The sequence below is a fragment of the Lepidothrix coronata genome, unplaced genomic scaffold (assembly GCF_001604755.1).
Source record: "Lepidothrix coronata isolate B3197 unplaced genomic scaffold, Lepidothrix_coronata-1.0 Scaffold212, whole genome shotgun sequence".
NCBI classification, from domain to species: Eukaryota; Metazoa; Chordata; class Aves; order Passeriformes; family Pipridae; genus Lepidothrix; species Lepidothrix coronata.
Window position 1 is genome coordinate 1,141,355 of NW_016690392.1, and position 21,385 is coordinate 1,162,739.

General features: G+C 51.3%; 1 protein-coding gene across 1 annotated transcript; it reads left to right on the forward strand.

Annotated features, from left to right (window-relative positions):
* Positions 1-330: 330 nt before the first annotated feature.
* HELZ2 (helicase with zinc finger 2) lies at positions 331-21,274 on the forward strand. Its single transcript, XM_017833203.1, has 19 exons — positions 331-875; positions 986-1,169; positions 1,500-1,607; positions 2,197-2,720; positions 3,078-3,710; positions 4,867-5,650; positions 6,078-6,153; positions 7,458-10,965; positions 11,820-11,905; positions 12,275-12,406; positions 12,642-12,809; positions 13,027-13,168; positions 13,644-13,760; positions 14,173-14,365; positions 15,248-15,382; positions 15,620-15,838; positions 16,127-16,283; positions 16,788-16,955; positions 17,426-21,274. The coding sequence occupies exons 1-19, from the start codon at positions 604-606 to the stop codon at positions 17,545-17,547; spliced, it is 7,728 nt and encodes a 2,575-aa protein (XP_017688692.1). The 5' UTR covers positions 331-603; the 3' UTR covers positions 17,548-21,274.
* The last annotated feature ends 111 nt before the right edge of the window (positions 21,275-21,385 follow it).

Below are 21,385 nucleotides of genomic sequence, written 5' to 3' on the forward strand. Positions count from 1 at the left end.
CACAAGTGCATGTACGAGATCCTGCTGGCCCGCTGCCGCAGCCACCGGAGCACGGCCTGGAGGAAGGTGTCCCGGCGGCCCGGCTTCCCCAACCCAGCACGCTACGCCGTCTGCAGGTACTACGTGATGGGGATGGGCTGCACCAGGCACAAGAACCAGTGCACCTTTGCCTGGAGCGTGGAGGAGGCCATGGTCTGGAACTTTGAGAGAGAACACCAGCTGGAGCGCCGCTGGCTGAAGGCGGCAGTGCTGCAGGCGCAGCTGGGGAGTCACCCCCACACTGCCCCCCACCCCACTGCCAGCGCTGCCAGTGAGATCACCAGCGAGTTCGGGGGGCACTTCCAGGAGATCTGCAGGCGTTGTTTTTTCGGCTGCCCCCAGCGCATCTCGGTGGGTGGCCACAGGCGGCTCTGCGAGTCCCACCGCGCCTGGGACCCGCTCCTGGTGCACGTGGTGCTGGACAGCCGGAAGAAGCAGCAGTACACAGCCATCCGGCCCTGCCCCGAGTTCATCTCGACCCTCAGCTACTGCCGGTTCGTCTCCCGGGGCCAGCCCTGCAGGCACGGCCTGCACCGCTGCCAGTTTGCCCACAGTGACGTGGAGATGGCCGTCTGGGAGGCCGAGAGGGAGGAGGGCTTGCTGCGCTCCGACCTGCTGCCACCCGTGGGCACCTGCAGCACCAACGGTGAGCCAGAGGCACCCACACCAGTGCACTTCTACTGCCGGATCTGCCTGGTGACCTTCAGCTCGCAGGAGAGCTTTGAGAACCACTGCTCCTCCATCGAGCACGTGCAGATGCTCTCGGCCGACGGCTCTGTGCAGTGGGTGCACCGCGCGCCGCCGCTTGGGCTGACCAAGTTCTCGCTGTGCAGCAGGTAAGACGTCCACCGGGGAAGAGGGCAGGGGCAGCAGGCAGCTGCCGGCTCCCTGAGGACCCCCATGCCACCGGACACGGGTGGCACCTGGGACACCTCTCTCCCGACAGAGCGGAGGTGTGTGAAATGGGGAATAGCTGCACCAAGGCTCATTCCAAAGAGGAGCTGCAGGAGTGGATCCAGAGGGTGAAGGTTGCCGACAAGAAAAAGAAGCAAGCCCTGAAGGACGGGCTCTTGTCCTACCAGGACCGGCTCATTGCCGAGTATCGGACGTGCTCCAACGAGGTGTTAATTGTGAGTGGCGGGCACAGGGTGGGAGCGCGTTGGTCCAGTGCAGGAATCTTCTGGTGTGAGAGCTTGGGAATGGAACCAACTGCTCACCTTCCTAATGGGGATGCAGAAAGGGATGTGGCATCCCCCTTCCTTCACCCCTTTTGAGATGGCAACCTGAGAGCCTGCTCGGGGTACCCGAGCTGTGCCATAGGTCCTCCCGCTTCCCACTGGGACATGGAGCAGCGGAGGGACTGTTGGTCCCTCTTGGGAGGATATAGTGTAAAGCCCCATGGAGGGCTCTGCAGTGTGTCTCTGGGACACTGTCTTCAGTCCCTCTCATGCCTCCCACAGATGTCTGAGCATGTTGAGGGTGCCAGAGTTGTGTGTGAGCAGCCTCTGCAAGTGCAGCTGGAGGACAGGAGGATGAAATACCAGTGGAGGTTCAAGGTCCACGCTCAGGTAAGCCCAGCCCTGTGCAGAGGGAGGCTGTTCGCTGCTGGCAGTGCCTGCTGCTGGGTGCAGTCCTTGTCCTTTGGAGGGTTTTGTTTGGTTGGGGCTTTTTTAATTATTATTTCTGCAAGGGGCAGAAGGACAGGGCTTTGGGGATGTCAGAGTGAGGACATGTGTTGGGTATTCAGGAGCAGGTCAGGTGGTGCCTGCACCGGGGCTGTGTGTGAGGGGTGCAGCCACTGTGCCTCCCATCTTCTGCAGTGGAGCTGGGGTAGACTTGGCTCTTCTTAACACCTCCCATGTATCATCACATTCAACTGCTTTTCTGCCCAGGATTTTGTGGGTGTTGTGGTCAGGAGCCTGTCCTCTCCAATGCAGGAGATTTCCCGTTTACAGCACACTGGCTCCATTGATATTAAACTGAAACCTGAGGTTCTCTGAGACCTCAAAAATAATTGCTGTGAGATTGCATGAGGATTAAGCTATGGTGGGTCTGACATGGCATTTCTCTAGGAAGTGCTGCTGGAGCACTTCACCAGATGCTGGGCTCTTCCCGTGGGCTGCCCTCACTGTATCCCTGTCTTTTCCTCAATGGCAGATGTCTCTGCAGCACGTGGCCCTGCTGAAGCGGGAACCTGGAGTCAAATTCTACTTCTCGGGGAATGGCCTTTCCCAGGACCTCCAGTACCTCCGGGGGGAGCACGTGGCCATCGTGTCCTCCTCGCCCCGCACGGCGCTGGTGGAGGTCAGCATGGAGTGCTGCACACTGGGGGTCTTCGAGCAGTGGGTGGTCTTTGACTTCGGCAAACGCCCCGTCCTCATGCAGAAGATCAAGGTGAAGGTGGGCAGGAGGGAGACCCCCCAGCACGTCCCCAGCAGCAAGGAGAGCAGCCGACTCGTCAACTTTGAGCGATGGGATAGAGGTAACCGGATCATCGTTCCCAGCGTGCCAAGGACTGCCGAAGACATGGCTCTGCTGGCGAAGTACAAACCTCCTGCTCTTGCACTGGATTACCAAAGTGAGGGTGGTGCAGTGGTTCCCATCACCCGGCTCAACTATCGGGACAGGATGCACAGCTTCCTCTTCCGTGAGGAGGAAGCCGAGCAGGCTCTGATTGCCAAGTAAGTGCCAGGTGTGGATCCAGATGGTTCCTCCTTGATGAGGACCATGAGCCCATGGTTAAACCTTGGGGCCTTGCTGCTCCTGAGGTCTCTGTCCCTTCTGGGTTGGGTCCTGGGGTGCTTTCCCAGAAAAATGGGAACCTGCCAAGGTTGGCTTGCTGAGTGGTGATAGGAGGGTAAGAGCTGGGTCTTATCCTGTGGCTGTGGATTAGTGAGAAGCATGATTTCTGTCCCTCTGTGCTTGGGGGGCTGGCAGACCCTCTCTGGGTGTGGGTAGCAATCCCCCTTTCACTGGGGAGGACTCATGAGCTGCTGGGTCTGTTCTCTGCTCTTCATTCGGGTGTTTCCTCCTTTCAGACTCAACCTGCGGGTCCTCATCTCCCTGACCCCCATGCTGCAGAGCCTCTCCATGGGGATGAAGTTTGCCATCTCTGGGGAGCTGTTTGCTGAAGTGCCTACCCCATACAACCTCTCGCCGGACACGGACGAGGGGTACCTGCTGAGCAGGTCCGTGCCCACCGCTTTCCTGGCACCTGACCCACCTATAGACAACCGGGTTTATGAAGTTATTGTGGAGCACAAAGCCACCACAGAGAAGACCATCTGGCTACAGATACCAAACAGATGCTGCTTGGAGCTGAACTTCAAGGCAAATGCCTCCCACAAGGTGGAGATCCAGTTCCAAATCGACCAGCTGCTGTTCCGGCAGTGGCACCAGGCTGTGGACCGCCTGTTGGATGAGAAGTTGGTCCTGCCAGATGTTGCCAGTTGCACCATCCCCTACTCTCTTGGGTCACCACAGAGAGGGAATAGCAAGCAGAAACAAGCCATCTCCTTCATCACAGGCCAGAAGACCACGAGCCGGCAGGTCCCACCTCTGCTCATCTATGGGCCTTTTGGTACAGGGAAGACGTTCACCTTGGCCATGGCCACCTTGGAGATCCTCAGGCAGCCCAACACACGGGTGCTGATCTGCACTCACACAAACAGGTTAGCAGGGAAGAGGCAACCAGAGTTTTGGGCAGTCTGGTCCATTGCTCTCCTTGGGGGATTGAGGGGGAGCCCAAGTGTATGAGCCAGAGCTGAGCTGCCCTTTTCTCAGTGTGCACTTCAATTGTTTGCTTAAATAGGTTAGTTTTTACTGAATACATCTTAAACTCCTCTAGCAGTTCCTGCTAGGAGGAAGCCAGGCATAGGTGGAAGTATTTGTGGAAGCGGCAACATAAAGTTATAGAATCCTAGAATGGTTTTGTTTGGAAGGGACCTTACAGCTCATCTTGTTCCAAACCCCCTGCCATGGGCAGGGACACCTTCCACTAGGCCACGTTGCTCCAAGCCCCATCCAACCTGATCTTGAACACTTAACATATTCCTACCTCATTATAAAATGAGAATGGGGCTGGAGAGACAGTTCTTTCCAGCCTTTACTGTGTACTGCAACAAGTAGAAAGCTATTGCCTGACTGTGCTGGGATAATATTGTGCTCTAGTTGTCCTTGAAGACTATTTTGCTTTGTGCACGTGCCAATTTACTGACTTTTCCAAGGAGAGTTTGGGGGAGAGGAAATGCAGATCTGGTCTGAATGCCATTGAATCTGCCTTCAGAGAAACCAGGCCAAGACTGTTAAAATTAGAGCAGTTACACTGAAAAGAGTGTCCACATCTGATCCTGCAGGCTGATGCTGCCTCAGTTTTTAATGCATAATAGATGGTGACTGCTAATCTTAGCCTGTTCCAGGCTGGTTGCTTGCACGGAAACTTCTCCAGCAGATCTTGTCTCGCCCAGGGGTGGGGATGCTGTCAGAGGAGAGCTCCGTGTCACTTGGCCCTGGGCAGCAGCAGGGCCACAGATTTTGTTGGGCACATCACATTTTTCCATATAGGTGTTGAGAGATGCCCTAGTCTTGAGTATCAACTCCTATTTTTTACCATACTCTCGAAAGAGGCTGGGAATTGGTGGCTACACAAACACTGGCTTGTTTGTGTGGTCGTGAATGTCTGCTGTGACAAGAGTGGTGTCACCAGAGCAGGGGGAGAGTTTGGGTGCGTGGTGGGGAATGATCTGAGAGCACTTTGGGAGGACAGTCACAGAGTTTAGGAACAGCACCTACAATTCCTCAATGCTTTTCCCTTCTGTTCCCTTCCAGTGCTGCTGACATCTACATCCGGGAGTATTTCCACAACTACGTGATCAACGGGCATCCGTGGGCTGTTCCCCTGAGGATTATATCCACCGACCGGCCCGTCAACCTGACGGACCCCATCACCCAGATGTACTGCTGCCTCTCGCCAGACCAGCGCTCCTTCCGGCACCCCACGCAGCAGGAGATCGACAAGCACCACATCATTATTACCACCTCCATGTTATCCAAGAACTTGAAGGTTCCCCCAGGCTACTTCACCCACATCATGATCGACGAGGCTGCACAGATGCTGGAGTGTGAAGCTTTGGTTCCGCTCTCCTTCGCCACCTTTGAGACCCGGATTGTCCTCGCCGGGGACCACATGCAGATAACCCCCAAGCTGTTCTGTGTTGGGGGTGGGCAATCTGCTGATCACACCCTCCTGAACCGGCTCTTTCAGTTCTACCAGAGGGAGAGGCATGAAGTGGCCATGAAGAGCAGGATCATCTTCAACGAGAATTACCGTTCCACTGCAGGCATCATTGAGTTTGTCTCCAAGCACTTCTACATTGGCAATGGCAATGCTATCCAAGCCAGTGGGAACATCCCACCCCATCCCGAAATCTACCCGCTCGTGTTCTGCCACGTGTCCGGTGTGGCTGAAAGGGATATCTCCATGATTTCTTGGCACAACGCCTCCGAGATAATACAAGTGATTGAGAAAGTGAAGGAGATCTATCAGAGGTGGCCAGATGAGTGGGGTGTCCGGGATCTGAAGAAGATCTGTGTGGTCTCCCATGGAATGCAGGTGTGTGCTAGAAACCTGTGTTCCCCACCTGAGGGGGCTACACCTGCACTGATGACTAAACATTCCCTAATAAATGCTTTTTAATCTATTTATGATAAACCTGTCTCTTGTGCTAGTGAAAATAGGGAATCTGGGGTCTCACATGCCATCAGTGGTTTTTTTGAGGCAATGTCCATTTAGGCAGCGTGTCCTGGGTAGTCGGAGCAGAGATGCCTCATGGTGGGATGGCTCAGTTGAACACTGCTTTCAGCATCTTCTAGGCAGGTTAACAACAAGGCAGTGGGAGCCCTGCATGAAGTCAGCCCAGGACTTGTGGCTGCTGCCAAGTAACTTGAGGAACCTGCAGCTGGGCAGGGTGAGGGACCTCGGTGTTGGATGGGAGGTGTTTCTGAGCTGAGTTCAGTTGTGCCTCTTTCTTTCTTATCAGGTTTCTGCAACAAGACAAGAGCTGAGGAAAAAGCAGCTACAAGATGTGGTGGTGGAAAACTACGAAAACTTGCCAGGTGTGTGTCTTGTGCTTGGCCGCGTTTTGGGGTCTTCTGCGTGCTAGTCATGGACAACTTTTGCAGTCATGTTGGTGAACGGGAGAGTCCATAGCAACTACAGCCACTGTGTAACAGGCTGGGGGAAGAGGCAGTGGGGTGTTAGCAGAGGAGTTTTCAACATATTTACATTTCCCTCCCTGCTAAAATGCAAAATATTGCCTGTGGAAAAATACCTCTCTGGGAGGTGCTGCCAGGCAGAGCTCCCCTGCCCTCCCCATGGCTTTGCCACTGCTGCAGCCCACGTTAACACCGATTAGGATGGAGTGTCTGGAAATCTTTTGGCTGATTTCCATCCTCTTCTGGTTGGCAATTCTTTGATTTCATCTTTTCCTTAGTGAATAAGATTTCACACTGAACTAAATCTGCACCCAACTGTCAACTCATTTCAAATATATGGATTTTGCTTTGTAGGAGGGTGAAAATTCTGTAAGTGCCATCCCAGAGACTTGGGCATGTGTGAATCATGTGAAGCCCTGAGTACCAGTGGGGGAGGCAAGTGATAGAAGGGAATTGAAACCAGGATGGCTTGTGGGTACCAATCACAGAGCAGCTCACTAGAGGAGGAATCTGCTGCTCTGGATGACGAGGGAGGGATAGGGCTGGTTTTGTCCTCAAGGACTTAGTTTATGACTCATCTATGTTTTTATTATTATTATTATCTTTTTTTTTAATGTGCAGCTGAGACTCCTCGTGGTAAGAATAACTGACCCTGGGGGGTGTTTCTGATCCCCACACCCTTTTTTTGCAGTGTCTTCCCAGCTCTGACATCACCAGGGTGCCTCTTTTTGGTTGTTATTTTTTGTGTGATCAGCAGAGCTCTTCTCGAGGGGAGAGGCATTCTTGTGAATGGTCACTGCTCTTGTTCCTGCAAGACCCTCAGTCCCTCAGGGAATTTGGGATTCACAGCAAACCCGTGTTTGCAAGGAGCAGCTGGCGGGGCTGCTGGTGGCACTGGGCACACAGGGCTACTCCATGGGCACACATGGCTGCACTGCCCCAGTGCCCTTGTCTCGTCTCCACACTGCCCTTCCCTCCCTGGTGTGTGGGCAGTGGTGCATTGTGGTGTCCATCCTGACTCGTGCCCAGAGGATCTCACCACCCCCAAGAGCTGCTTTACTCACATCGGGTGACTCCCGTGTTTCAGCCAAGCAGGGTTACATCAGTCTATGGCCACGGGACACAGCATAGATGGGTGAGAGCCAGGCAGGGTCTTCCCTGTTGGATTCCTGTGAGTGACTTCTCCCTTGTCCCCTCCGGTGCAGGGCGGGAGTTTCGGGTCATCATCATCAGCACGGTCCACACCAGCGAGAGCCTGCGCATCTCAGCCTCGCACCACCTCGAGTTCTTCAACGAGGCCAGAGTGCTCAACACCATCATGACCCGGGCTCAGTCTCTGGTGGTGGCAGTGGGGGATGCCGTGGCCTTGTGCTCCCACGGCCAGTGCAGCAAGGTGTGGAAGCGCTTCATCCAGCAGTGCATCGACAAGGGGAGCATCTTCCCGGAGAACCTGACGATGGCCCAGATCAAACAGGCTGCGTGTGACAAGGAGAGCTGGAGCAGAAGCCCAGAGAGGAATGAGGAGGACAGTGACACAGATTCCTCCAGCTCTGAAGATGAGAGCATGAATCCTGATGATCCCATCCTCCAGGAGCTCTTAGATGAGAGCAAGAACATGCTGGTGACAGTGTCCGAAGAAGGGCTGCTGAATGTGAAGTCTGAGGCTTCAAACCTGTGGGCAGACAAGCAGGAATACACCAGCTTCTCTTCTCAGATGATGCAGCTGTATCTGCACATGCACCCCAATATGTACAAGAGATGCGAGCTGATCAAAGAGGGGTTCGACAGAGCTTCTGCCTTCACCCTCAACGACTCCCCTGCCATGAACATTCAGATCAAGGGCAGAGTTCACTGCGGGACGGCCTTCACTGGGGACGAGGTGCTGGTGGAAATCCTGCAGGGCAGCACGGCCGACAGCAGCAGCCACCGCCCGCAGGGGAAGGTCGTGGGCATCCTAAAGCGCGCCGAGAGAGAACGGAGCTTCATCTGCATGATGGACGAGTTTGATCCCCGGGTGATGATACCCATCGATCCCACTGTCACCAAAATATTTGTCCCAGGGCTGAAGGAGAAACCCAATGTCGTTCCCATCCGCAAGCTTGTCAATGGGAAGTACAGGGTGGTCAGCTGTGAGAAGATCAACCAGGAGACGAGGAGGTGCCAGTTCTTCTGCGTCCAGGTTATCTCCTGGCGGGAGGGGTTTTACTACCCTTTGGGAATAGTAACAGAGATCCTGCATGCAGCACTGACTTTGGAAGAAGGCTTAAAGATCCTTGCCTTGGAGTATGGTTTGGAGAATAAATACCCAGCTGCTGTCAACAGGGAGTTAGCCAAATACACTTCCAACAGCAAACTCAACCTCACCAAGGAACCCCTGAAGGACTGTCGGAGTTACCCGACCTTCACTGTTGACCCCCAGGGTGCCAGGGATTTGGACGACGCTATCAGTGTCAGGGATCTTGGGCGTCACTATGAGATTGGGATCCACATTGCAGACGTGGCCGGCATCATTCCCAAAGGCTGTGCCTTGGACCTGGAAGCGAAGAAGCGGGGCATCACCTACTATGCTCCCAAGCGGGAGCCTCTGGGCATGTTCCCACCCCACATTAGCCAGGACGTCTGCAGCCTCCTGCCGCAGAAAGATCGTCGGGTGATCTCCTTGTTCGTCACCGTAGAAAAGGACACTGATCAGATGTTAAAGGAAGTCTTCACCATCTCTGTGATCCGCTCAGACAGGCAGCTGTCCTATGAAGAGGCAGAGCTCTGCATTAAGGACTGCTACAGGGGGGCAGCAAACACCCTTCGTTTTGATACCCTGGAGGACTGCATTGCTGTGGCTTATCACTTCTCCAGGATCCATAGGAAGTTTCGGCTGCAGGAGGACTGTTTCTATGACCGGCTGGATGAGGAGAGTGCCCCAGGTAAGAGGGGGTCCCATCAGATGATAGAGGAGTTAATGATCATGTTCAACAGTTTCGTGGCTGAGTTCCTCACTGACAAGGAAGCGACCAGAAATGTCACTCCTCTCCGGTGTCAGTGTGAGCCAAGTCTTACACAGCTGTCACACATGAAAAACCAGTACAACCACATCGTTCCTTTGTCCATCCATCTCTCACATCACCTGGGAGAAGTGCCTCCTGGACAAGACACGCCTAAAAATGTGGAGTTCAGTCTTCTGGCCCCCATCTGGGAGCACCTGCAGTCGGCTGCCAGTGCCCGTGACTTCCAGAAGATGCTAGACCTCGTCGTCACTGATGACATCCACCCAAAGCTGGCCCCTGTGGCCCTGGAGTTCAGGAGGCTGCTCAGCCGCTCCTATTTCTGCCGCTCCAACTCCACTGCCCAGTCGAAAGCAGGCCATTACTCCCTGCATGTTGACTCGTACACCTGGGCTTCCTCTCCCATCCGCCGATACGTGGATGTCGTGGTCCAGCGGCACCTTCATTCCGTGCTCCGCAAGAAGCCTCTCATCTATTCTGTGGATGACATTGACTTTCTCTGTCACGACTTCAACAGGAAGAATTCCCAGGCGATGATGTATGAGAAGAGAGCCCACTGCCTGCAGATGGCCACCCAGCTGAAGGGCCAAGTCCTGCAGAAGATTGCCTTCGTGGTGGATATTGAAGAGATGAGCAGGTTTTTTAAAGCCCTGTTTCCCCTCAACAAGGAGAGTCTTCCGGATCCACAGAAAATTAACTACAGGTCCCTTCAGCTGATAGAGCAGCCCGTGTTCATCCAGCAGCGGAGCAGCATCAGGCTGACGTGGAAGAGGAGGATATACTCTGCGGAGACGAAGGAGCACAGCCTGCGGGAAGGACCTCTCCGTGACCAGAGTGTCACCCTCTTCCGCACCCAGACGTGGCAAGACGTGCTTACGGCCATCAGGAAGGAGCAGTTTGAGAGGGCTGCCTCCCTCCTGCAGCAGAGCAAGGAGCTGTACCAGCGGCACGTGGGATGGGTGCGGAAGAGCCCCTGCTCACACTACATGGAGCTGACCCTGGAGCTGAGCGCCGGCGATGCGCTGCGGTTCCAGCTCACCACCGACGTCCGCCGGGGCTTCCTGGTGCCCTTCGTGCAGCTGTGGTGTGTGACGCCGGGTTTTGATGTCTGCCTGCAGCACACGGAGAAGCCAATTGAGTGCTTCTCTGCCTACGCCACGCTGCAATCCAAGGACAGGTACAAGAACACGACGGAGTACAACAAGGTGTGGATGCCAATGAGTGCCATGGAGTCTGCGTCGTGTGCCGTGGCCGAGAACGACTCGATTGTCCTCCATGATGTTAAAATAAAGTGGGCAAGGCAAAGGACAAGCAAAGGGCAGCTGCAAGGGAACTTCATCCTGAACAAAAAGTGGTTGGAGGATTGCTCCATTGAAGTGGACTTCTTCAACTGTTACCTGTGCATCCGCTTAGAGGGGCTGAAGCTTGGGAGCCTCCAAAGTGATGAGGAAAGCCTTAGCCATGGCCTCCAGAACCTGACTTTACTTGACAAGGGAAGGTCAGAGAACAAACTTGTGGTCGATCCTGATACCTACACCTGGGTGGCTCATGGGATCACTGAGGAGTTCGACGATGACAAGAAGTCAGACAGGACTGGTCAGCAGACAATGAACTTTTACATCCACTATATGTCTATGGAGAACATCCCCGTGGAGATCTCACAGCCCTCTGCCAGGTTCACGGTGGAGCTCATACCAAAGATGCTGCCAGATGTGTAAGTGGGCTTAGCAGTGTGCTCTGGTTAACCTGTCCATGCAGAGCAGTGGCTTCCCACAGGGCCCCTCTGCTGCATTCCCCTGGGGCCCCTCTGCTGCACCCCCATGGGCTTTGCTCTCTGCTGTGGCTGATCCCCTGAAAAACCTGCCTTTACCCAGCTCTTACTGACCATACTGTTGGGCTGTGGATCTTCAGGGGGATGGCAGCACTCCTAAGGTTTGTTCTCCAGAGGGTTTCATGCTCTTCTGGTTGTCCCTGAGACTGGGGAGATGGGTGCTGAAATTTCCCTGGGCATCTTTTCTTATGTTACTGAGTTGCTGCAATACATGTCATATGTGAAGCACTGGAGTGGAGTTTGTTTAGCAGAAGTGCTCCCTGATTTCCAAATCATTCCCCTTGGTTGTTGCTGCAAAGCAAGATCTGCTCTTATTAAATCAGAGCTGATGTCTAGTTTGCCCTTCCTCATACACAGCACAGGCTGCTACACACCCATGGTGTTGTAGCTTTCTCAGGGCAGAATGTGCTTCCTTTTGTGCCGTGAATTTTAGGAAAAATTGGAAGCTAATCCACAAAGAGGCGGTGGGCCATAATAAAATGAAGTTAGGACAGAAGTTGTGCTCCTTGCCCTCAACATCTTTGCAGGCTCAGCTCTTCAGTCAGTTAAGAAATAGTCCCAGAAGCAGAGGAGCAGAATAAGTCTAAGTTATTTGTGGTTTAAGTTCTTTGTGGAAGGAGTTAATGCAACACCAAAGCAGAGAGAAAGTATAAACAAGGCAGCTGTGCAAAGCTGTATTTCAACTTTTGCTATTCTGTGCTGCATTCCATTCATTCTTACTTTTCCTTGTCTGTCAGACGGAAAGAAAAGGCACTTTGGAGGCTGAAATATGCCTCCGACCTTGCTAAAAGCATCGCCCTTGGCCATGAACCTCCTCAGAAAGGTAAGTGCAAATATTAATCTTTCTTACCTTGTGGCTACTTGCTTCTGGCCAGGCAGGTGCCCTGGCAGCTTCCATGGGCCCTTGCCGTAGGACTGATGCTCCCACACCAGGAGGTTACCCTGACAAGGGGGTGAGAGGAGCTGCTACATAATTTGGGATGCCCTGCTGAGGTTGTAATCCCCAGGACTCACAGAGAAGGTTCACAGGCAGAGTATTTTGGCATGGGACAAGGATTATTTTTAGGTGGTCTTAGTATCTGCTCCTTAGTACCATGACTCCTTAGTACCTGCTGCATCCTCCTGCTCAATCACTTCTGTGCTGCCCTCAGTAACCTTCTTTAAATTTGTTTTCTTGGCTCTGCTGTAACAGTGACAAAATCCAGAATCCTGAAGCAAAGATCCTTTGATCTCCCTGGCAGCCACAGGAAGCTTAACCAGAGTCAGTACCAGGCTATCCTGAATGCTCTGAGAGATTCCTTCACGCTCATCCAAGGCCCACCAGGTAAGGGGGGACAGCAGGACAACCCATGGTGTGAATGGCAGGTGAGAGCTGATCTGCTGCTTTCCATAGGACCCTCAGTGAACCAGGAGAAGGGAGTATGTGTTGGCATCACCCACAGCTGTGCAAGGCAGTCCCCTCCGTTCTTGATTTTATTTCATGACTGATGAGGCAGATGCTGATCCAGAGCATGGGTGTTATTGTTGAAATGTTCTCAGCATCCTCCTTGTTTTTCTAGGCACAGGGAAGACCGTTGTTGGAACTCACATTGTCTACTGGTTCCATCAACTGAACGAGGAGAGCATTGAGAAGGATGAAACACCATGCTTGGAAAAAGAAAAGCCCAAAAAGAGAAAGTGCATCTTGTACTGTGGCCCATCCAACAAGTCTGTTGATGTTGTTGCTGGTAACTATCGTTTTTTAAGCCCCTGAATGGGGCTGGAGATGGAGAACACGTGGTGTGAGCAGGAGGGGCAGAAAGTGGGGATGGTCCTTACAGAAGACCCTGCGCTGCAGGGCGAGGACCGGTGAGGGTGGGATGAGGAGTGAGGGGTGGGGAGAGGCAGGCCATGAGCACCATCAGTGCCTGGTGCTGTCTGAGCAGACCTGTCCTCCTTCCCCAGAGATGCTGCTGAAGATGAAGAACCTGAAACCACTGAGGGTTTATGGGGAGGCCATTGAGGCGATGGAATTCCCGTACCCAGGGAGCAACCGGCAGCTCTCCCGTAAATCCCTGCGGGATACAAAGCCAAAGCGTGAGCTCAGGTAGGATGGCAGGGCCCTGCAGGCAATGAGGGTGCTGGGGAGAGGTTGCTTCTGCACCAGTAGCCCTGAACAAGCCAGAGCAAATGCAGTTTTGCTCCACCACTGTGGAGCAGCACTACTAACCTGCGTTGTAATCAATTTGTAATTAATTTTTTCAAGTGAAGGTGTACAGTCTAATGTAGCACTAGTCAGGAAACCCAGGTTGTTTAAAAGTCCCTAGATGTTTTCATCTCTTTGTGGAACAGCTCTAAAAGTCTCTGACTTCATTCCTGCTTGCAACTGCTAAAGGGAAGTGGTTGTATTTTCTGTCCTCGAGTGTGAACTGTTGGATCTACAATGATGGGACAATCTGGTTGTGACTTTTTTAGCTAGTGGGGTTTCTCCACATAGACAGGTGGTGTGGTTTGCTTACTGTAGAATAGATCACTTGGGTCTGTGTTGGGGGAAAATATTTACATATTGACTCTTTACTCAGCGATATAATCCTGCATCACCTCATCCGGCGGGCGCCCAGCCCCTTCTGGCAGGAGATCCGTCACTTTGACGCTCGGATGAGGAATGGAGACCAGATCACAGAAGCAGAAACACAGAAGTGAGTAGGAAGAGACCCTGGTGAGAGATGGATGACTTTGGCTGTGTGCCACCTCTGAAGCACAGATTAATAAACTGTGTGTTCAGAATAATGATAAAAAGAGATGAGCTCGAGATTAGTGGCACAGTGCAGAGCCTCAGCATCATTTCTGTGCTGTTGTCCATCTGGACCAGAAGTCCTATTATGCCCTTGTGACCCTTGAATCCTCCACCTGCAGCCCCCGCCCTGTTGAGTTCAGGACAAAGTACATTTCCTACAGTGTCCATCCAAAGCCTTTTTCTGGGAACACCAGCTCATCCTAGGGAGGGAGCCATAATCATTTGGGAAAGTACAGGCTCTGCCTGGTTCCTGAAGAGGAATCTGGAGATGTTTCCCTTATGCATAACCCAATGTTTTTTGCATCGACCACCAGGTACAAAGAGTGGCTGTCAAGTGGTCGCACGTATCAGCTGCAGCATCACGATGTCATCCTGTGCACGTGCTCTGCCTCATCTTCCAACATGCTGGAGCAGCTCAATGTCAGGCAGATAATCATTGATGAGTGTGCCATGTCCACGGAGCCCGAGACCCTCATCCCCTTGGTCGGCCACCACCGTGCTGAGAAGGTACGTCCTTCCCAAACACATGTCCCTGGGACAGTGGCTCAGGGCTCTGGAACCTCTTCCATCCTTTACCATGCTGCTCTTCCAATTCTTACCGCATGTTAAGGTTTGTGCTTCTTTATGGGATGGGTATTGCTGTCACCAAAAAATTGTTCTGGCCCAAGTACAAAGTATTAACATGACAAGAAGCATAGAGCAGATCTGAGTAGACTTAACTACATGATAGAGCAAGTCCAGAGGAGGCCTGAAGATGCTCTGAGGGCTAGAGCAGCTCTGCTGTGGAGACAGGCTGAGAGATTTGGAGCTGTTCAGCCTGGAGAGAAGGCTCTAGGGAGACCTTAGAGTGCATTCCAGTGCCTAAAGGGGCTTCAAGAGAGATGGAGAGGGACTTTAGACAAGAGCCTGGAGGGACAGGACAAGGGGAATGGCTTCACACTGACAGAGGGCAGGGTTAGATTAGATACTAGGGAGAAATTCTTTTCTATGAGGGTGGGGAGGCCCTGGCACAGGTTGCCCAGAGAAGCTGTGACTGCCCCATCCCTGGAAGTGTTCAAGGCCAGGTTGGACAGGACTTGGAGCAACCTGGGCTGGTGGAAGTTGTCTCTGCCCATGGCAGGGGGGTTGAAATGAGATGATCTTTAAGGTCCTTTCCAACCCAAGCTATTGTAGAATTCTATGATTTTTTGTTTTTCTCCCATCAGATGGGAACACATTATCTGGACAGGATCTTTATATCATGGCCACTGTGGTCTTTGACTGAGGTTGCTGTAACCATAACATAAATAAGTAGCAACAAATGTCTGTGTACAAGCAGCCTTTCGAAGAGCTGATTTCCTTCATGAGTGCCACCACCCTCGCAGCTGAGCTGTCTGCTCTTCCTTCTAGGTTGTTTTGCTCGGGGATCACAAGCAGCTGAAGCCGGTGGTTAACAATGATGTTTGCAAGAGTCTTGGCATGGAGACGTCTCTCTTTGAGCGCTACCGGGAACAGGCGTGGATGCTGGATACACAATACCGCATGGTGAGGCCCTCGAGGGGGTTGTCTTTTCTCCATCACAGAAAATGTGGGCTTGCCTCAAGCATCACATATTCTCCATTAGTGCTTTCCCTTTCCTAGATATAGGATTACATCTAGGAATATACTAGAGCCAGCTACAGCACAATGTCACAGTGGGTGAAGCCTGCCCAAAGAGATGCTGCAGGCCTGAGAAGTTCCTTGGGTTTTGTTCACCTCGGTTTCTCTCCTTTTCTCTGCCAGCACAATGGCATTTGCGAGTTCCCATCCCAGGAGTTCTATGAAACGCGGCTGAAAACGTGGCCTCAGCTTCATCGGAGACCCAGTGTGCTCCACCACAGGGATAACAGCTGCTGCCCCATCATCTTCGGGCACGTGGAAGGCAAGGAGCAGTCCCTTATGATTTCCACTGAGGAAGGAAACGAGAACTCCAAAGCCAACCCTGAGGAAGTGGCGCAGGCGGTGAGGAGGGTCCTGGGGGATTGCTGGGGACGCAGGAGGGGGGGGTGTTGTGCTGGGTGACTCTTGGGATTGTGGAGGGACAACAGAGATGTAAGGTTAAAGATCAGCAGGGTGCAGTGTCTACCTGGTGTCTCCCGGGTCTGGAGCACACCAGGACACCCCTGGGCAGAGGAAGGCCTGGGGCAGCCTGACCCCAAGGCAGGCACCGTAGCTGCCCCGTGGAGAGGATGCTGGGGGGCCGTTCCCTCAGGCCCCTTTCCCAGGTGAGCAGGACGCTGGTCTCTCCAGGTGAGGATCGCCAAGCAGCTGGCACTAGATGGCACCATCCGGCCAGAGAGCATCGCCATCCTGAGCCCCTACAACGCCCAGGTGTCCGAGATCAACAAGAGCCTCCTGAGGGAGGGCGTCCGCGGGGTGACTGTCTGCACCATCATGAAGAGTCAAGGTGAGGGGGCAGGAGAGGGGAGGGGCGTGTCTGTCTCCTCCCACCTTCCTCAGGAGCTGCTCGCAAATAGAGTCCCTGAGCAAACCCTACCCCAGGGTCATTTCAACCATGGAAGATCAGATTTCTGGGTGGTTTGTGACTATAATAAATCTTTTGGAAGCCTCTGGAGTGCTTGGGCAGGGTGAGACTGCTTAAGGCAGGAAGGAAGGTGGAGGATCTCTAGTGGAAGGTTCCCCTGCCCATGGCAGGGGGGTTAGAACTAAGTGGTCTTTAAGGTCCCTTCCAACCCAAACCACTCTGTGATTCTATGATTCTGTGTCTGATGGGGGTATTGGAGAACTGCCCAAACATGTTCTCTTTGGAGAGCAGCAACCAGAAGTCCGATGGTCTCTGAAGCTAGAGAAACCCAGAGGGTGGATGCAGTAGAGAAATGAGTGTCCTGTGGGGTGGAGGGATGACCAAAAGCTTCCTTCTAAAAAAATCTGGTTTGATTCCACTTTCTAGGAAGTGAGTGGAAATATGTGATCCTCTCGACTGTACGCTCCTGCCCCCGGTCTGAGATTGATAGGAAGCCCACGAAGAGCTGGCAGAAGAAGTACCTGGGGTTTGTTACTGACCCAAACCAGGTCAATGTTGGCATCACACGAGCTCAGGAAGGACTCTGCATCATAGGTGGGTCTCCTTGGACGGTGCACAGGCCTGCAGGGGAACAGGATGCTTGGATAAAGGGGTGGTGATCCAAACTAGTACAACCAATGGTCTTGATTTATTCTTCTGCCCTTTCTTTAGTCCGTGGTTTTGAAACTGGGCAATCTGGGCAAAGCAGGGCTCATGCACGGCTTGAGTGCAGCACGTATAGTTAGTTTTTCTCACCCTTTGGTTTGGACCACATTGTTCCTGTCCCTCGCATGCTAGAGCTCTCTCCTAACAAAATCTGGCTGCTTATTTTTCTCCTAATTGCACAGGCATAGGCTGTGGGGAAGCTGCTCACAGATATGACAGCATGGAGAAGGGAGCTGGAAATGCTCCTGCCAGGGACCCAGCCCCGTTAGCTAGAGATGTTAGACAAAAGTTTCTGGGTGATGGTATCAGCCGAGCCTCCTCTGGCCACTAACCCGCTGGCCCCATCGCTGTGCCCGCAGGGAACCGGTACCTCCTGGAATGCAACCCCTTGTGGAAGAGACTGCTCCAGCATTACCGCCAGCGCAACTGCTGTGCTGCAGCCCAGGACATTCGTGTCAGGAAGACCACAGCGATCCGATGAGGATGGGCCCTCTCTGCCAGAGCTGCGTTACGTGTGCCTTGGGAAGGACCAGATCTTTCCATTCTTTAATGACCCACGGAGCCAAATGCAGCAGGGGAGCTGGGAGCTTCCCCTGCACCGTGACAGCTCAGAGCTTCAGCACCTCCTTCAGCATTTTGGGGTGTTTTTAATCAGTGCAACCTTGGACAGGAACTTTCAGCTATTAGCAAACCAAAAAGCATTGGAGATGGATGACGGGCGTGTGACTTTATTGATGACATTACTGTTTTTGTAACTGTAAGATGCTCAGCAGAACCCCCCCATCCTACCTGCCACTGCAGCTGCAATTTTTGGGGACCAAATATTTAGTCCAGCCATTGGAGTTGCACTTTGGGGATCAAATACTCAGTCTATTCATTGGGGTGGAGCAACCACACACAGCAGAGCTGCTCCGCAAGATGCTGTTTACCCTGGAGGACCAAAGCTTCTGAGTAAAAAAAGCCTCTCATTTTAAAACCAAGGCCAGGGTGATTTTTAAGACTTCTCATTTTTTATTTTTTTTTTCTTTTTTAAGTGAAGGAAGAAAGCAAAGAGAGATGCATGCACCACTCTTTGTCCAGCCAAAATGTTGTTCTCTGAGCATGTAAATATTTCAGTGCCAAGGCCAAGGTGATTTTGTAAATAGATTTACGTGTTCTTTGTACAAAGGAGGTTGTCCTCACCAGCACAAAGGTAAAAAAGGAAAGGTGGGGACTGCTCCTACCAGGAAACGCTGGGATTTGTCAGCCTGTTTTAGACTGTTAAGAATTTATTTGAAATTTCCTGTTGAGCCCCTCTTTCCTACCCCACATAATTTTTTTTTAAAGCTGCTTCTAATTTATTAACTTTTAACTCTGTGAATTTGTTTCACAGCCTTATGGCCTGAGATTTTAAGAGTGGTGAAGGAAATTTGATAAATGTACCATGGTATATGTGTGTATAATGTATTTTTCTATTTTCTGTAGCCAAACTGCTGTGAGCTGGAAGCTGTGATTCACTAGAGGGGCTGCTTTTGCCCAGTGTGGCTGGTGGCGATGTATCACGGTGAAGTGGTGCTCTCTGAGAATCATGGAGCTGCTTTTTGAAGCATGATAGTTTTGAGGGAGGGTGTCTTTTATCTCATTTCAACTCTGAATGTATGAAGTGCCTGCCTCGGCTCTCCCCAAACCACGTGCTTGGCTGTCTCTAGGTGTCCGTGTGGGACAGAGATGAGATGCAAACACGGTGTAGTACCAAGTCTATACTGTGCTGGGACACAAGTTTTCCTTGCTGTGAGTCCCTGTGGTTTCACAGCGCTGTGGGAGGATGAATTTCATCCTGTTTGCAGCTGAAGTGCAGTGTGGCTCTTTCCAGTGTGGAGGAATGTGCAATAAGGAAGCATTGTGTCAGGAAAAGTCTGTATTTAACGCCGTGTTTCTTCTCATGACTCTTTGTTAGACTTGGCTAAAGAACACATGGAGAAGTTTTGTTGTTCTCTTCCTAGTTTTAAACTACCTTCCTGCACATCTGCCTTTGGGGGGTTTGAGCTCCATGCCAAAGACCACCCAGGCTCACTCTTGTCCTGCTGAAGCATAATAACAGGCATATGGCTGGTGATTCCATGAGGCATAAAACCCCATAGGAAGTACATCCTGCTGGTTCTAAAGATGCTGGTAAGATGTAAAATTCATTGTTCCTCTTTGAAGTAATCCAGGATGGGACCTTAAAAGATTCTGCACCAGCCTGGTTTTGCAAATATTATTGCAATTCCAAAATAAGATTGTCTGGGAATCATTCAGCAGACTACTGAAATGCAATCATCTAGCTCCAAGATGATGCAGAGAATTGCAGGAGAGGCTGGAATTCTTGTGATAGCTACTTTAACATGGGGCCAGCATCGTTCTAACAAAGCCACCTTGGTCCCTTTAGAACCAGTGGGCCTCATTTTCATGATCACCCGTAAGTGTAGAGTTTCTCTCCTGGGTTTTTTCCTGGTTATTTCATACATGTAACACATTATTTCATATGGGAGAAGACTCACCCCATGTGTAGTGGCTTAGTCCGTGCTCTTGGAGGGGATTTGGCCAAGAGAGAGACCTTATAAAGCAACTCCTTTTGTCCTCAGTGGGGAAAAAAATGTTTATTCCTACTCCACAGAGGCAAAGCCTAGACTAAAATGCTTTGCTTGGTCATTTCTGTGTTGCAAGACAATATACATATTATTTTTTTTCCTCTGAAGATGTATTTTATAACTGGTGTTTAGAAAATACACCCAAGCAGCAGTTACAGCCAGGCTGGACCCTTGTGCTTCTGGCACTGTGAGCAGGTTCCTGGAGAGCTGGACATGGAATAGTCAGGGATAGCAGAAAGTGCAATTAAACTTTTTATAGACTGTAGTGACAGCTGAATATCATGTTTTTGTCCTTGTGTTCATGGAGAGAATCATAGAAATCAATAGAGGAAAAAAAATCCAAATTGGTTTGGTTTCATTTGCACACAGAGCTTTGAATTAACTTTTGAAAGAATTTTACATTCAAGCAAATGTTCTTAAAATACCAAACCTTTGGGAATCTCAGTGGGAACACCTGGCAGCGTGGTGCCCAGGGCATCTGTCCAGTCACAGGCTCTGTGTTCTCCACAGTCACAGCCAAAAGCACATGGTTGCAGGACACAAACGTCAGTTCATCCATCAGGATTAACTTAATTTCTTTGGCATTAGGTAGAGCTTGAGCACAAATTGAACAAGGGTGCAGGGAGCCAGTGGTGTGCCTGGTGTCAGCCTGGGATGGGCCATGTGGTTCCAGGAATCCTCTCCTTGGCCAGCTGGACTGTTTCTGAGGACTTGGACAGATCTATGTAGGACAATCAATTTACTGCAATAAATTGATGGGTTTTTTTAAAAAAATAGAAATGAAACGTCAAGTGTCATGAAGTGTGAATTAAGGAACTTGAAATGCAGCAGGTTTTTATCTTTTGTACGTCTGTGACTTGCAGCAAACCTCAAATGACCTTTTGGATACAAATATTTTTACCTGCTTCGGCCGTTTATAAGAATGAACCTCAACATTCCTTTTTTTGATATTTAAGCCATAATTGTAAAAATAATCTGAATTTATTTAAATAATAAATTTTATTACTAAAAGGTCTGTTTATGTGATGGTTTGTTTAGAATCTATGTGGGGACAGCTCTGTTTGGACTGAACCAAATGGTAAAAAAGAAAATGAACATTACCTGCAGTTCTTGGCAGAGAAGATAATTTTCTGCATTTTGGTTGTGTGGATGTATTACCCTTCCCTGTTTACTGGGGAGCTTGGGGTTATTTATTGTTGGGATTTGGCTGGTTTCTTTTAATTAGAGTGATCTTTTCATGCAGTTATAGAGGGATGAGCATGAAGTCATGCTTAGATACCTATAAGGCGCAGGGTGTAGAGGGTGAGAGGAACCAGTGATGGAGATAAGTTTGGGTGGGTGATTTGAAGAGCTCAGGGTTCAATTCAGATATTTTGTAGGGTTCAGTTCAGGTATTTTGGAAGAAGGACAATAACTTGGGGTAAAAAACCCAAAACATCATTGCAAGGAGCTGGCACCAGCATCTTGTGGTGTATGGAAAGCACTGCATGGTGGAGGTGCTTCTGTCTCCTGTGCTCTGCCTCAGAGGTGTCCTGCAAGATTTTCTGCTTCTGGCTGCTCCCACCTATCGGTTCTGGCAGTGGGATACAAGCGTCGAGCCCCAAATGCTTCCTAAGGATGTTGTTTTGTGTGAGAAATTTGGAATGGGTTACTGTTTGACTGGAGGGATTTGGGGAAGGCGCTTGTAAAATTGCTGTTGAAAACAGAACG